At 37.3% G+C, this 13,742-nt stretch overlaps 1 protein-coding gene across 2 annotated transcripts in view; it reads right to left on the reverse strand.

Annotated features, from left to right (window-relative positions):
- The window catches only part of LOC127065281 (tyrosine-protein kinase Drl), a 74,965-nt gene that overhangs the window by 20,867 nt on the left and 40,356 nt on the right, over window positions 1-13,742 (reverse strand). For both annotated transcript variants that reach the window (XM_050997393.1, XM_050997392.1), the window contains exon 3: window positions 1,451-1,718. In XM_050997393.1, coding sequence (XP_050853350.1) covers window positions 1,451-1,718 — 268 coding nt within the window. The remainder of the gene's footprint in view (window positions 1-1,450; window positions 1,719-13,742) is intronic.

Raw genomic sequence — 13,742 nt, forward strand, 5'->3', positions numbered from 1 at the left:
GGTATAAAGAAAAGTCGACTAACGACAAATTGCATCGTATTTTTTTTTTTTTTTTTTAATTAGTCGTATTTGCGTAATAAATATATCTCGTAGAATTCTTATAGTATAATTAATAACGATAACGAGTGATTTTATTTTCTTTCGAAAAAAGATGTTATGATGTTTTATATTGATTTTACTTATGTTTTAATGCACCAAGAAAATTATAATTTAATTTCTTAAATGTAACGATTAAAATAATAAAAATTTTTTACTCGCTCGTTAACAAATAAGACACATGATTTATTCGTCAGTATTAATAATTGCAAGTATTGCGAGAAAAAAAAAAGAAATCGAAAGGAGGAAAAAAGAGGGAATAAAAAGGGATCAGAAATGAAAAGAAAACTATCGAGTTCTTGGATATATCGATATATATCAAAAACAACGAGAGAATATTGCAAATGGAATAGTCTCACCGGGAAAATGGAATTTTGAGTAGCTCGCTCATCCGTGTAACGAGTTTAATCGGCATGGACAAAGCGGGAAAAGCATCGAAGCTGGGCATCGAGTTTGTACGCCTCTACGAGCGTCAGTACGTATGTACGAAATTCTTGTTTGATAAATCATGTATCGCCATTGTCGGTGGCCGCAGGTTACACAAAGGGTCGTAAATCGCACGTATAGAGTTGGAGCGTTTAAAAGGGATCGTTCCTGCATGTGTGTGTATGTGTTTGTATATCTATGGAAGTTTACCTGTGAACGTGTATACGAGTGCATATGTGTATACGTGTGTACGGGTGCGTGCATGCACGCGCGCGTGGGACGAGGCACGGTGGCGTGTGTTTTTAACGTGACACGTTCGAAATTCCGTAACGAAGGCATTCCGTGAACTCGTCCAGCACGCTAATTAAATTCGCGATTACATAAACGAAGTAATTATCGAGTGGCACATGTATACGCTAGAGACAAAGGTACTTCGCGTGAAAGCTCGTCCGTTGTACGCACGAGCCTCGACTCGTTTGCATTCGGAAAATAACGAAAACAATGGGAGAGCAAAAACGAAAATGACAATTTCGTCGGGGAAAAATATCGCGACGTTTTGAGAACGATTTCGGGACTATAGTTATACTAATTTAAGTATTATTTTACACGGTGTCGTACATTATAAATATATTGTCATATTGTATAATATATCTATAATATAGAACTCTCGATGTAAAGTTTATATAATCGTAATAAAATCGTCTATATTGTTATTATTTAAATTTCATTATCAAAATATACTAGCGTAAATATTTCACCGCAATAATTAAAGTGAAATAATGCCTTTAGAAGACATTTAATTTTATCAAAATACTATAGACCCTGTGAAATTTTAGTTTCATGCGCGCGCGAGTGTGTGTGTGTGTGTGTGTATACATTATACTATATTATAATATATTCGAAAACGGTTCTTAATGATCCGACGCACCCTTCAAGCAGATTTTGTTCCTCTTGAAAACCAGTATGGTGTCGTTATACTTGGTCCCAGGAGGTGCGGTGACGTTCAGCCTGAGGGCCAAAGGAATTTCGGCGCTAACGAGACCGGAACAAGGCAGTCTGATCCTGAAGACTTGCAGGACGACGGGGACCTCGCCTTTGGCCGACACGTTCACCCTCGGAGACAGTAAAGCCATCATGCCCGAAGCTGCACCCGCTACTCTCACCACGTCGTAATCCAACTCCATAGAATATGGTAACTGAAAGGAAATTCCTTTTTGTGAATAAATAACGTAACGTGAACGTTCTAGTCCTTGGAGAAAAAAGAGAAATTAAAAAGGGACAAAAAGTCGTCGAAAATAAAGAAATTAGAAATACCGATCTTTCCTAGATACGAATCTCGCGTATGTTCTTTACCACAGCGCCATTCTCGACGAATAGTAGTCCTTTAATACGAGAGTCGTTCTGTGGGTATGCATGCAACGTAAACACGTTACTAGCGCGTACATTAAGCGCGGATAGAAATGTAATCGCGGATCGAGCTCTGGAGCTATGTATTTACATACGTATGTATGGTACGTATCGGAAATGTCGGAATAAGCGGATCGAGCTAGTAGACGCGGTTAATGAACGTATAATACGTGGAAAGTAGACTTTTTACAGATCAACTTTTTATACTTCATTGACTCGAAGCATGCATTCTTTCTTTTTTACGAATAATCCCGCATTAATTCGGGCACGAATGTTTACGCTGATTGGTCCGTCGACTATTAAGCCTAATCTCGGTCGAGGACGATCGTTGAGAAATCTTCGAAATGAGAAAGTAACTCGTTTTTTTCTTTTACCCTTCCACCTCTCAACCCCCAACCCTCAAGTCCCTCGCTTCATCCCACGTTTTCCCCCATCCACTCCTAAGTACAATTTGCCAGAGCGTGTATACGTGTCCGATCTTTAGGAAAAAGGGGAAGCTAGAGAGGATCGTAAGGAATAGTGTGTTTAGGCACGCCACAAGTTTTACGAGGTAACATAAATAACGTGGTTAGTGCTTCGTGATGCAGTGTCAACGTAACCAAGTCCGTTAGTTGTGGGAGTGAAGAGAGCTGCTGGGGAAAAGTGGGTGGTAGAAGGGAAAGGGGTAAACACCCCCGAGACAAACTCGTGCACGAGACCATCGTAATCTGCGTGATCGTCGCGCCAGGGGGTAACTCGATGGCGTGACACCTGCCTATCGCGTTTACTTGCCATCCCTGGAGATCCCCAACAATCCTCTTAATTCTTTTTTCATGTTACTCTTTCAATTTTTACCTCGGTAATGTTTTGTCTAGTACGAGAATCTCCAGGTCCATCTGATCGTAATATATCTGTCTTTCTCATGTCATGCTATGTAACATTCAGTGTACTTTATCGGACGTCAATGATCGAGAATGTTCTTAGAAATTTGTCAAATGAAAAATCAATATTTTTCTTCGCAAAACAAACAGCTCATATTTATTCGTTATTCTCATTCCCAATAATCGAGAAAAAAAGATTCGTGGCTACCGATTGAAAAAGAAAGTTTTATTCTACCGAAGAATTCATTCGTATCATAAAAAGTATCCGGTTATTCAAATGTACCCACTTCAATGGATCAGTCCCGTTATCACTCTAATATAAAATAGATAAAGAAGAATGTATCTATAGATTTATGCGAGATATCACGACGACCAAAGTCCTCTCGGTGAGAGAGAAAAAAAGAGAAAAGAATGAAAAAAGGAAAGGAAGTACATTCAGACTGCGTGTAGACGATGAAAAATTTCTTTCTCGCTCCACTTAACACTCTCTCTCTCTCTCTCTCTCTCTCTCTCTCTCTCTCTCTCTCTCTCTCTCTCATCCTTTCTCTATTTTTACGACGCATAAACGCGCCGTTCTTGGATTAGCCGATGATATACGGTTATCGTAGCGAACGATCCGTTTTCGCGAATAAAAGGAAATGGTAAAAAGAAGGATGAATGGTAAAATCGACTGAGTTCGCTGGCTTTACCGAAATGCAAAGTACGACGTTTTATCCACCACCCCTGCCCCTCAATGGCTCCTCGTGCTCTTGAAAATCGCGATTAACTACTCGAGCGGCGAACGAGACGTCCGTTCAATCTCGCGATTACCTCGACATCGAGAATGGAAGAAGAGGAAGAGGAAGAAGAAGAGGGTGAAAGTGGGAGGTTTAGGGGGTTGAATTTTCGATCCGACTAGTTCGAAGAAAGGTTGGGGGAGGAGGCTGGTTTGAGCAGGAACGACGCTATTCGGCTACTCTACAACGATTTCTCAACGCTGCCAGGCGTTTACTTAATATCCACTCTCGGATCCTCATAATAACGTAAAAATGTTTACCCAAGCTGCGTCTGCTTTCGTCCGACCCTCTCGAACTCATTTACTCATACTCTCTCGAAACTTTGTTGAACCTTTCTATCAGTCTTGTCCAGTACGTTCAACGTATCTTAATATAACGAATTAAAGATGTAATTTGGGTTAAAAGAAATTTGAAATTCTTTTGTTAAAACGAAAATCTTTTTGTTTGGTCTTGAACTATGCACAATGATAATTTATATAATATAATAAGTAATTTATTTCTCTTATAATTATACCTATATAAGTATATATGTAAAAGCAATATAATTATCGAGTATTAAATTTTCAGCACTATCATCCTTCTCATTTTTCTTCATTTTAAATTGAAGTTTCCCTCCCTATAGTATTTCACGTCGAAACAATATCTATTAACTATAAAGGTTAACTAGAAGTCATTTCTTTTTCTTTTTCGATACGTTGCGTAAAACAATCAATCGTTCAAGAGGATAAAAAAAAAAGGAAAAATGAAAGCGAGACGGTGAATGTCGGGATAGATGATTGGGGGTAAAAGAGTAATCGCAGTATCGCCATTGTTATGGTCGATGAAAGGGAAGCCGTATAGTGACGCTCGAGTCTAGTCGAAGCGTGGAAGATAGGAAGGAAACGAGTGTGGCTTTTGAAGTCCCTGAACGACGATTTATCACGAAATTATGCGGACTACTTCGTGTTATTATCCCTGCGCGTTCCCGCCGTTGCTTGGCGCCAACCGTACTGAAGCGTTGTCGAAATTTTAAGGGAAACGAGTCGCATAGAATTTATCTCGAAATTATACTTCACCCTCTCGATTCGATTTTAGTTTCGTTGTCGTATCATTATTTCAAAGATACGCTTCGCTCTTTCTTTTTTTAAGCATAGATATAAGATTAGATATAAGAATTTAAATAAACATTTTCTTATAAAAATGATTGATTCTCGATTTATAATAGTCGAAATCGCAATAAATCAATTAATGAACGTCGAATGTGGAAATTTATTACCAAAAAAAAGAAAGAAAAAAAGAAAAAAGTAAATGTTTGTTTTTTCAAATTTTACAAATTCATCTTTAAATGTATGCAACGAAATTAGAAACATGTTCACGTATATCATCGACAAAAAAAGAAAAGAAAAAGAACTCGCGAAACACGTGACTAGAAAAGGAGAATCACGGTTAGCGTGTTCTTATCTAAAGTTCCACCCTCTCCTTTTTCTTTTATCTTTCTCGCAATAACGAAATACCACCGATCCTTTTTCCTACACGTACAACCATCTCGGAGTCTAAAGTTACGAGCTTACGATGAGACGTTGTCGATTGCTATGGAGTTTTGCCGGCACCCTTCCTACCATGCCCGATCCCGTTCAGCTGGACATTTTATATATATATATATATATATATATATATATATATATATATATATATCGGATACGCTAGAAATTAAAGGAAAGTCTTTGACGAAAACGAGAAGGGCAAGAGCACTCTCATCGTTCCTAACATTCCTGCCTTTCTTTTCCGATTCATAGGAAAAGCGAAACTCGGTCGATCGAAAGAAGATACGTCGAAACTGGAATTTTCTCTATCTCTCTTCTCTTCTTCAACTAAAGCAGTGCAATGAACGTGCCGATCTTCTTTGTTCTCTTACTGATATATATAGACCAAGATCGTCGAAGAAGAAATTTCCTTTCTTCTTTCTTTCTTCCATTTCGTATCTAGTTTCTTAATATAGGCGTATGTACATAAGTACTTCGTTATTTCTTTATAAAAAATATTTAGAAGTTGGATTAAAAAATGTTACGTCGAAATCGAATAGTAGCAACTTCTTTTTCTTTGTTATCATTGTTTTTAACTTTATTCGAACGAGATATATGCTAAATAAGCGAATCATTAGATTCTGTTAATCGAGAACTTCTCTTTTTCTAAGAGAAGCATGATTTAAAGAAGTTTGAGAATCACTGTTTGAATATATTTTCGCAAAGGTAAATATATTCATTTTCCTTCTCCCTTCCTCTTCTTTTCATTTTACTTTCATGTAAGTATACAAGTGATAAGATTATATGCTTTAAAACGAATAGAAATAAATATCGTAAAATGAAAATCTTCGTAGCGTCATCAATCATCGCTGCCTAAGGCTTAGTAAAACCATTTCTGAGTACTCGTGTCTATCGCGTTTTCCCGAGGAGATCGTCTTATCACGAAAACGTCTTAACGCGAGCGTGATCGTAGCTCATAAGGCTGACGAAAGAAACCCATACTGTTTCGAGAAAAGAGGAATTATTTCTAGCAAGAAAAGAAAACTAGATTTTATTATATGATTTGACTGAATAAGAAAAAGAAAAAATAAATCTTTCGGATTAATATTCATTTTGATAAGAGCTATCTGAATATGAAAATAAATATTAATCCTATTCTACTTCCAAAAGTAATATGAAACAATATTATCTCTTCTATAAGTATAAAAGAATTAATCATTTTATTAATAAGAACAAAGAATAAATAAAGACATTTAACTCAATACTGTGGCAAACACTTTATGTAGACTATTTTATATGAATATATATATATATATATATATATATATATATATAAAATATATATATATATATCTACAAATATTAATATAATTATATTTATATAAATATAGATACGTACGTATATTTTAAAATATTGACATTGTACGTATGTATACTATATATAACTTATTGTAATTTCAATCTTAATAATAAAATTTTTTCTTTACATTACTCTTTTAGATACTAAAAGTAAGTCAAAATGTCGATAATCTGATAGGTCCATGTACATTTTTCCTTTTTCCGATAGTTCTTTCAAATCATGCACGATCTTAGCTCTCGTCAGATTCGAACCGATCGATCGAAGACGTTATCGCTTTCCAGTCGAATGGACGACAGAGTGTCACCGTGGTCCTAACGCTTTTCCACCATGTTTCCGCCTGTCTGTATGACCCGTTCGAAGCTCGATAGGACAATACCCGGAAGGGAGAGAAAGTTCTCAGTCAGCGTCGAATAGGAGAAATCGGAGCAACGCCGACAGATAGCTAACCGAGAGCTGGACCAAAGCGACAGGCTGGTTATCGCGAATTGGATCGCTAGTTCTGTGGCTTTGCAATAACGCTACTACCTTCCTCGAAAATGGAACGAGAACCTTCGTTCCGAAGGTTTTCGTGAACAAATGTTTGACATTAAAAATATATCAAACAAAAATTATAGCATCCATTACAAAATTAATGTAAATATTTTTAAATAAATAAAAAGTATTATTCTTTATTTTTTATTCATTGTATCAGAAAATTGTAAGTATATGATAAGAATGAAAGTATGCAGAATATATATATACCCGTGATATAAAAATTAAAAAAAAGAAAGTATAGCTTGATAAGATAAATACTTGGATGTATATCGATTTCGAAGACTTCAAATGCAATATCCATTTCAAAAGAATTACTCTCTTTTCCTTTTAATGCGGTTTTTTGTTTTTACTATTATAAAACTACAGAGTATACAATCTCTAACTCCTAGATCTGGAATAGTAAATTAATTCTAAGCTTACTTCAGCCTCAACAAATATGTGAAGAGTGCCCTTGAACATTGGAATCTACGACACTTGCCTGATGGGCTTTGGGAGAGGATTCTGAGAGTAAAAGCAAAGACGAAGACAGGGTTAGATAGAGAGAGAGAGAGAGAGAGATGGAGAGTGTTGTGCAAAGGACAGTAAATCATCTGGATGCATATGTATGGAAGCGTAGAGACGCGAAGAGGAAGAGAGATAGACAAGTCTAAACAGAAACGTAGATGAGGCTAGGTGAGCCGAGACTTAGCATACACATGCGCGTTTGCTCTTACTCTCTCACTCTCTGTCTGTCTGTCTGTCTCTCTCTCTCTCTCTTTCTCCCTCTATCTCTCTATCTCTCTATCTCTCTATCTCTCTCAGTGTAGGCTTTGCCTGAAGCCTAGAGGGTATATCGCGTTAACACCGAGGGTAGAAACAACTCTTACGCGACCCTCTTCGGTTCTCTCACAGTCCGTGAAGTACAGTCGAGCTAATAATTAGAACCACGCTCGTTAAATTGTCGTTCCCTCCTGTGTCTCTCTCTCTCTCTCTCTCTCTCTCTCTCTCTCTCTCTCTCTCTCTCTCTCTCTTTCTCTCTTTCTCTCTTTGTCTCTTTCCCTTTCTCCTTTTAAACGTCGGGCATTGTCCTCAAATATGACATCGCTATTATACGAAGGAAGACTATGCGAACTCTTTACCAATTTTCCAACACCTCTTTTTTACCCTCGACATAACGTTTAAATATAGTGTTTAAGTTATGCCCTTATCGAGATCGTTCGAAATGGTCCTTTCCATATCTTCCCACGTACTTCGACGTCTGACGACGAAAAGCTTTATTAAATTATTCAATTATCCGTAGCCATACTCTTCGAACGATATTGTATTAACGACGTAATGGAATGCCGTTTGATCCGTCTAACGTTCAAGAAGATAATAAATTATTATTAAAGGGTTGTACGCAGAAATTTTCTCTCGGTCGAAGGAGAAACGAGGATCTCCCCTCTTCCTCGAATCTATTTGCTTACGACGACGTAACGATGGCGATGAACGCGATGAAAGGGTTTAGAAGACGAAGTGGAGTGAAGATATTCGTTATAGAAGAAAAGAAAGAGGGAAAGGAGAGTAGCACGGAAGGGTGTGTGTGTATGTGAAAGAGAGACGGAGAGAGAGAAGAGAGAGTACGAAAAGATGGTTCTCGATTAATTCATCTTCATCCCGGAAGTAATGCTAAGTCGTCCCGACGTAAACGTCAGTCAAGTGAAGAGGAAAATGACAAACGGATATGATCTCTACCTTCTGTCTTTCTCATTGATCTTCTCTGTTAACCCTATTCACGAACAAATGTCAAATTAGTTTATGAACCAAAGCACTTTCGATTTTTATCTATACACTTGTTTCTCTATATATTTAATTACATAGTTACACGCATAAACAGTAGATCCTTATCAAGATAATATAGTATTACAGCACAAATCTAAAGTTGTAATTACATGTATGTTTAGATGTTTTATCAAGACCGGTAAAAATGATTTTGTTTCGTGTATATTATACCGTCCCAGATAAAGTCTTCAGAAAATTTATTCTTTTTCCTTTTTCGGTCATTTTTTTTATGGTTCTTTTCTTTCATTTTATTTTTTTTTCTTTCTTTTTTTGTTTTTTGACGTGACCTACCACGAACGGTACTTTCCACTTTAGTCTTTTCATAGTTCTTCGGCAGTAAGTAACGACCGTTATAATCGTCTATCTCGTTTCCTGCCCCTCTCACTCTCTCTTTTCTTTTTCTTTCTTTTTCTCTTCCTCTTTTTCGTGATAAAGCTTTTAAAAGCACTCACGAGAGGTGCCGAGAGAAAACAATGCACGAAGAAACGAGTTTATAAGAAATTACAAGCCATGGACGGACAATGGCGTTCCGCAAATAAAGTAGTTCACCTGGGCTAACTTTGTTGTCCACGATCCCGTGAAAAATTGACGTTACTTCGGCGAATGAAAAATATTTCCTCTCCCCTGCCTCCCTCTTTCACTCTCTCTCTTTCTCTCTCTCTTTCTCTTTTTCTTTGTGTGGCATTTCCTTGTCAATTCATTCACTTCTCTAGGTCGACCGGTACCATTGTTATACGTGGCGGTTTCTGGCGGCGATACGACCGCGGAAAAATCGAAATAAAATGGACTGTTCTCCTCCAACGTTGTAATAGAAAACCAAACCGCAAAAGGAAATTAATTTCTTACGCGATGGACAGTCAGAAAATTTAGCTTGATTGATAACTTTCGTCGATGATTTTCTATAAACCATGACCATACATATCGAAAAGCAATAATAATCTTTTTATTTCGCGAACTTTCATTTTATATAGAATTTTATATAGAATTTTCCATGCTGTTCATCTAAATTCGAAATAGCTTTAAGTATCTTAATTTTATTTCTTGGATATTCATAGATATTAAATGAAATTACTTATATATATATTTTTTATCTTTTATGTCTCTTTGCATTTCATTGTTTCATATTTCGTAAAATCACACGATAAATGGACAAATTTTGAACACTTTTCTCTCTCTCTCTTCTCTTTCTCTTGTTATATACATAGCAGATAAACAACTCATTTGTAAAGCCAAATAATGGAAATTCAGGAACAAACAGAATCCCCAGAGTTAATCAGCTTGGTCTTTTTTCTCGCGTCGGTGCCGTGCCACGTCGATATATATTTTAATCCCATTTTTAATTAAAAACGAATATGAACGTTGGTAAAGAAGAGTGGAAAAGTCGAGGTAGTAGCTCTGTCGTCGGTTTACGTTCGAGAACCTTCATGAGACATGAAACGCGACGAATGGTATAACAGGGACAGGACGAAATCGTGCGAGGCTAATTTTATTACGAGAAAGTCCGGTTAATTGGCGCCAGGAGCGTATAAATTGCGGCGACTCGTTGGCACTGTTCTTGTTGTATATATGTATATGTGAGTGAGCAAGCGCGCGAGAGCGCACGTGTATGTGTATATATGTTCAGTTGCGGAGGGGACAGTTTGACCCTTAATGCGAAAACATTGCGTCCCCTGTGTAGCACCCGTAGTACATGAGAAAGAAAGAGATAGAGGTAGAGAGAAAGAGAGAGAGAGAGAGTGAAATCACGTAAAGGATTGCAGGAATTCCCACAGGAATCTCGTGTAACGTCTAGCTCTTTTACTCGCAACCTGACGGTCCCACCGATATTGGACTTTCGTAGTCTTTTAATCCTGCCTCCGGCTTATTACCTAACAACAGGCGAGAGAGAAAAAAGAGAAAATTTGTGTCCACTGCACGTAACCCGACCTCGTATCGAAACCTATAAGAAACAATAACGTAGGATACGTGTATTTATGTAATGGCTATTTCGATCTCGATTCAAACCCGTGTTTTTAAACGAATTTAATGGGAACAGCTTGGTTATGTAATTATATGTCGTAGTTATTCTATTCGTAGGTATGTAAGATCCATTTAATGTCAGATTCTAGATCGAAGTATATCGTCGAATAAACATAGAAACATAATTCTATTTGCAAATATGTTGATTCTTTCTTGGCTATTAACATATCCTTAAATTAAAGTTCACTAATATAATATCGTAATAACCCCTTAATAATTTATTTAAAATTAATAAAATCTATATTTCAATTCAATTATGTTTCTCCATGTATGCATATCATATAGTTTCTAAATATTTTGATAACATCAAGTTATATCCGACGAATGCAATGTTACGTATGATACTTTAATATCTGGTCGGACTTAGTCATCGACTTTGACTACTACGTACTTTGAGAGTTAGGGAAGATGGGAGAGCTGAGTGAAAAGGTCGATCGAAAGGCATGCGATTTGGCAAAACCGTTTATCGTCGCTCGCATTCGTAACACGAGGAGAGAACGAATGATAGAGTAAGAGAGAGAGAGAGAGAGAGAGAGAGAGAGAGAGAGAGAGAGAGAGAGAGAAAGACAGACAGAGAGAAAGAGGGATACAGAGACCGAAAGAGAAAGAGAAAGAGAGAGAGAGAGAGAGAATGAGTGAGTTTGGAAAGACTGAAGTCCTGATGAAGGGTGGACGATTGGGTATGGGGTACGTAGGGCAATTTTCGCGTAATTCGATGGGGCGTGATCGTCATAGCAACCCCTACTACCCCGACCACCCTCTTTGGAAGCTGCAGCCTGTTCAAACAAGCCTCAAACTCCATACCGTGCCGTATCCGTTCACTCCTCTCTGTCTCTCTCTCTCTCTCTGTCTCTCTCTCTGTCTGTCTCTCTCTCTCTCTATCTCTCTCTCTCTCTCCATCTTTCTCTCGTGGCTTCTCCTACTACCACTGTCTCTACCTCTGTCCCTTCATCTCGTCTCTCCTCTTCTCTATCACTCTCTCTCTCTCTCTCTCTCATTCTCTCGACTTCTCCCGTCTCTCCCAGGCAAACCTTCTCATCTCCTCTCTCTCCTCTAGCGAAGCTGTCCTAACTCGAGCCTACGAGCTGCTGCACTCTCGGTTTCCGCTATAATTCGTAATAATTACCTGGATTTCCCAGAGCTTCGTACAGAGCTCAATCGTTTCATTGTAATTACATGCTCGTTAGGACGTTGCCTCTTGTGTACGTATACCTAACAACTTTCAGTCGCCACGACTCAAATACAACGATACAAAACCATCTGAATTCTGTTCTATCCATCTACACTGTGGAATCTTAGCTTAGTATCGAGAACAAAGCAAACTACCGTCCGTTATTCAAGTTGAACAGAGAGAAAGAGAGATAGAGAGAAAGAGAAAGAGGATCTCGCTTACGTTTAAAGTACGAAAATGGGGATGAGAAGGGTAAGTTTTACTAAGAAGGTTACATCTAAGAGAAGTATAGAAAGTATCACTAAGAGAAAGAAAGAAAGAAAAAGAAGGAGAAAGAAAGATATATACGTATATGTATATAAATTACCTGCGCGTTACTTGGCGGGTATTGCCAGCCACGCTTAATTATAAAACCGATAAATTCATCCTGTGGGACATGGGACAGACGTCCGGAATCCAGGGACTTGATAAACGAGCCTCTGATCCCGACCTTCTACCTTATACGCTCGCATACTATTCGCGACACCTACGCTTAAAGTCGCAAGACTCTGGCACCGTTCCTTTTAACTGTGTTAACCCGAAACTCGATCTTCTCAGATATCTTTTCTTATCGATACCAATCAATTATTATTACGATCTTACAAACATTTGTCCTTAAGATAAAATATCAATGGATAATTAAAAAAATGATTATCGTTTTGATTTTTAAAACTTTTTATTTCTTAAAAAAGATTTGTGCAATCGATGCATTTTCCATTTTAATGATTTAGAAAAATATCTTTAAAAGCGAATAAATATTGGATGGCGTTTGTAATGAATAAATAAAATAAATGTTTGTGCAAAGTGTAAGTATACAAACAAGCAAATTGTGCAATCGAATGATATATCCATCTAGAGCACAATCACATATACTAGTCATTATTTTCATTCTCTCTCTCTCTCTCTCTCTCTCTCACTTTCTTTATCAATATATCTCCCGTTCAAGGCAATATACTCTCGTCTCACTGAATCCTTTGCGTCGATCGATTCTCTTCCAAGCGTGAAACGTATGGTCGAATCTGCTGCTGCATTTGCGTTACCAAAGACAGCTAATTGCAATCGTGTTTACGAGCGACTGTTTATCCTTCGCCTTTGGCTTATCGATAGAATTTGATCGTTGTTATGAGGTAAGGAATATGGAGTATTTCGTAACGAGACAATGAATAAAATTATTATAAATTGCAATAAACCATAAATTATTCTCCTTAACTTTACGAATTATAACAAGAAGCAATTTTCAGTTCGACTCGATCGATTTTTTTCTTCGATAAATTATCAAAACTCTTTTTATTTCATCGCGATATGAAATACCTTATACTATTTGAATAAAATACTTCAATATGCTACGAGAACTGAATAAAAGAATTGTTCCATCGTCGGGAGCATTTTCGAGATCAAATAAGCGAGAGAATGTGAAATACGTGTCAAAGGAACGAATCAAAAAATGATTTATTTTATTTTTCCTTTCAATAAAAATAATTTCCAACGTTTGTAGATACTTGTATATGAGAAAGATAAAGGGAAAGAGAATTTTTGATTCATATATTTTCTCTTATTTTAAATAGAGCTACAGGCGACTGTTATATAAACTACATCAGTTTTCCACAAGCAATCGAATTTCTAGTCACGTTGGAAGTTCGCGATAACGATGCGTGAATTTCATCGATTAACTCGACGTTACACAGACTGTTTTGCCTCGCTTAGCACGCATCTATCAGACGGTTGTTACGCGTCTACGTGTGTTAGCATTAG

The sequence above is a fragment of the Vespula vulgaris genome, chromosome 7, assembly GCF_905475345.1.
Source record: "Vespula vulgaris chromosome 7, iyVesVulg1.1, whole genome shotgun sequence".
Taxonomy (NCBI): domain Eukaryota; kingdom Metazoa; phylum Arthropoda; class Insecta; order Hymenoptera; family Vespidae; genus Vespula; species Vespula vulgaris.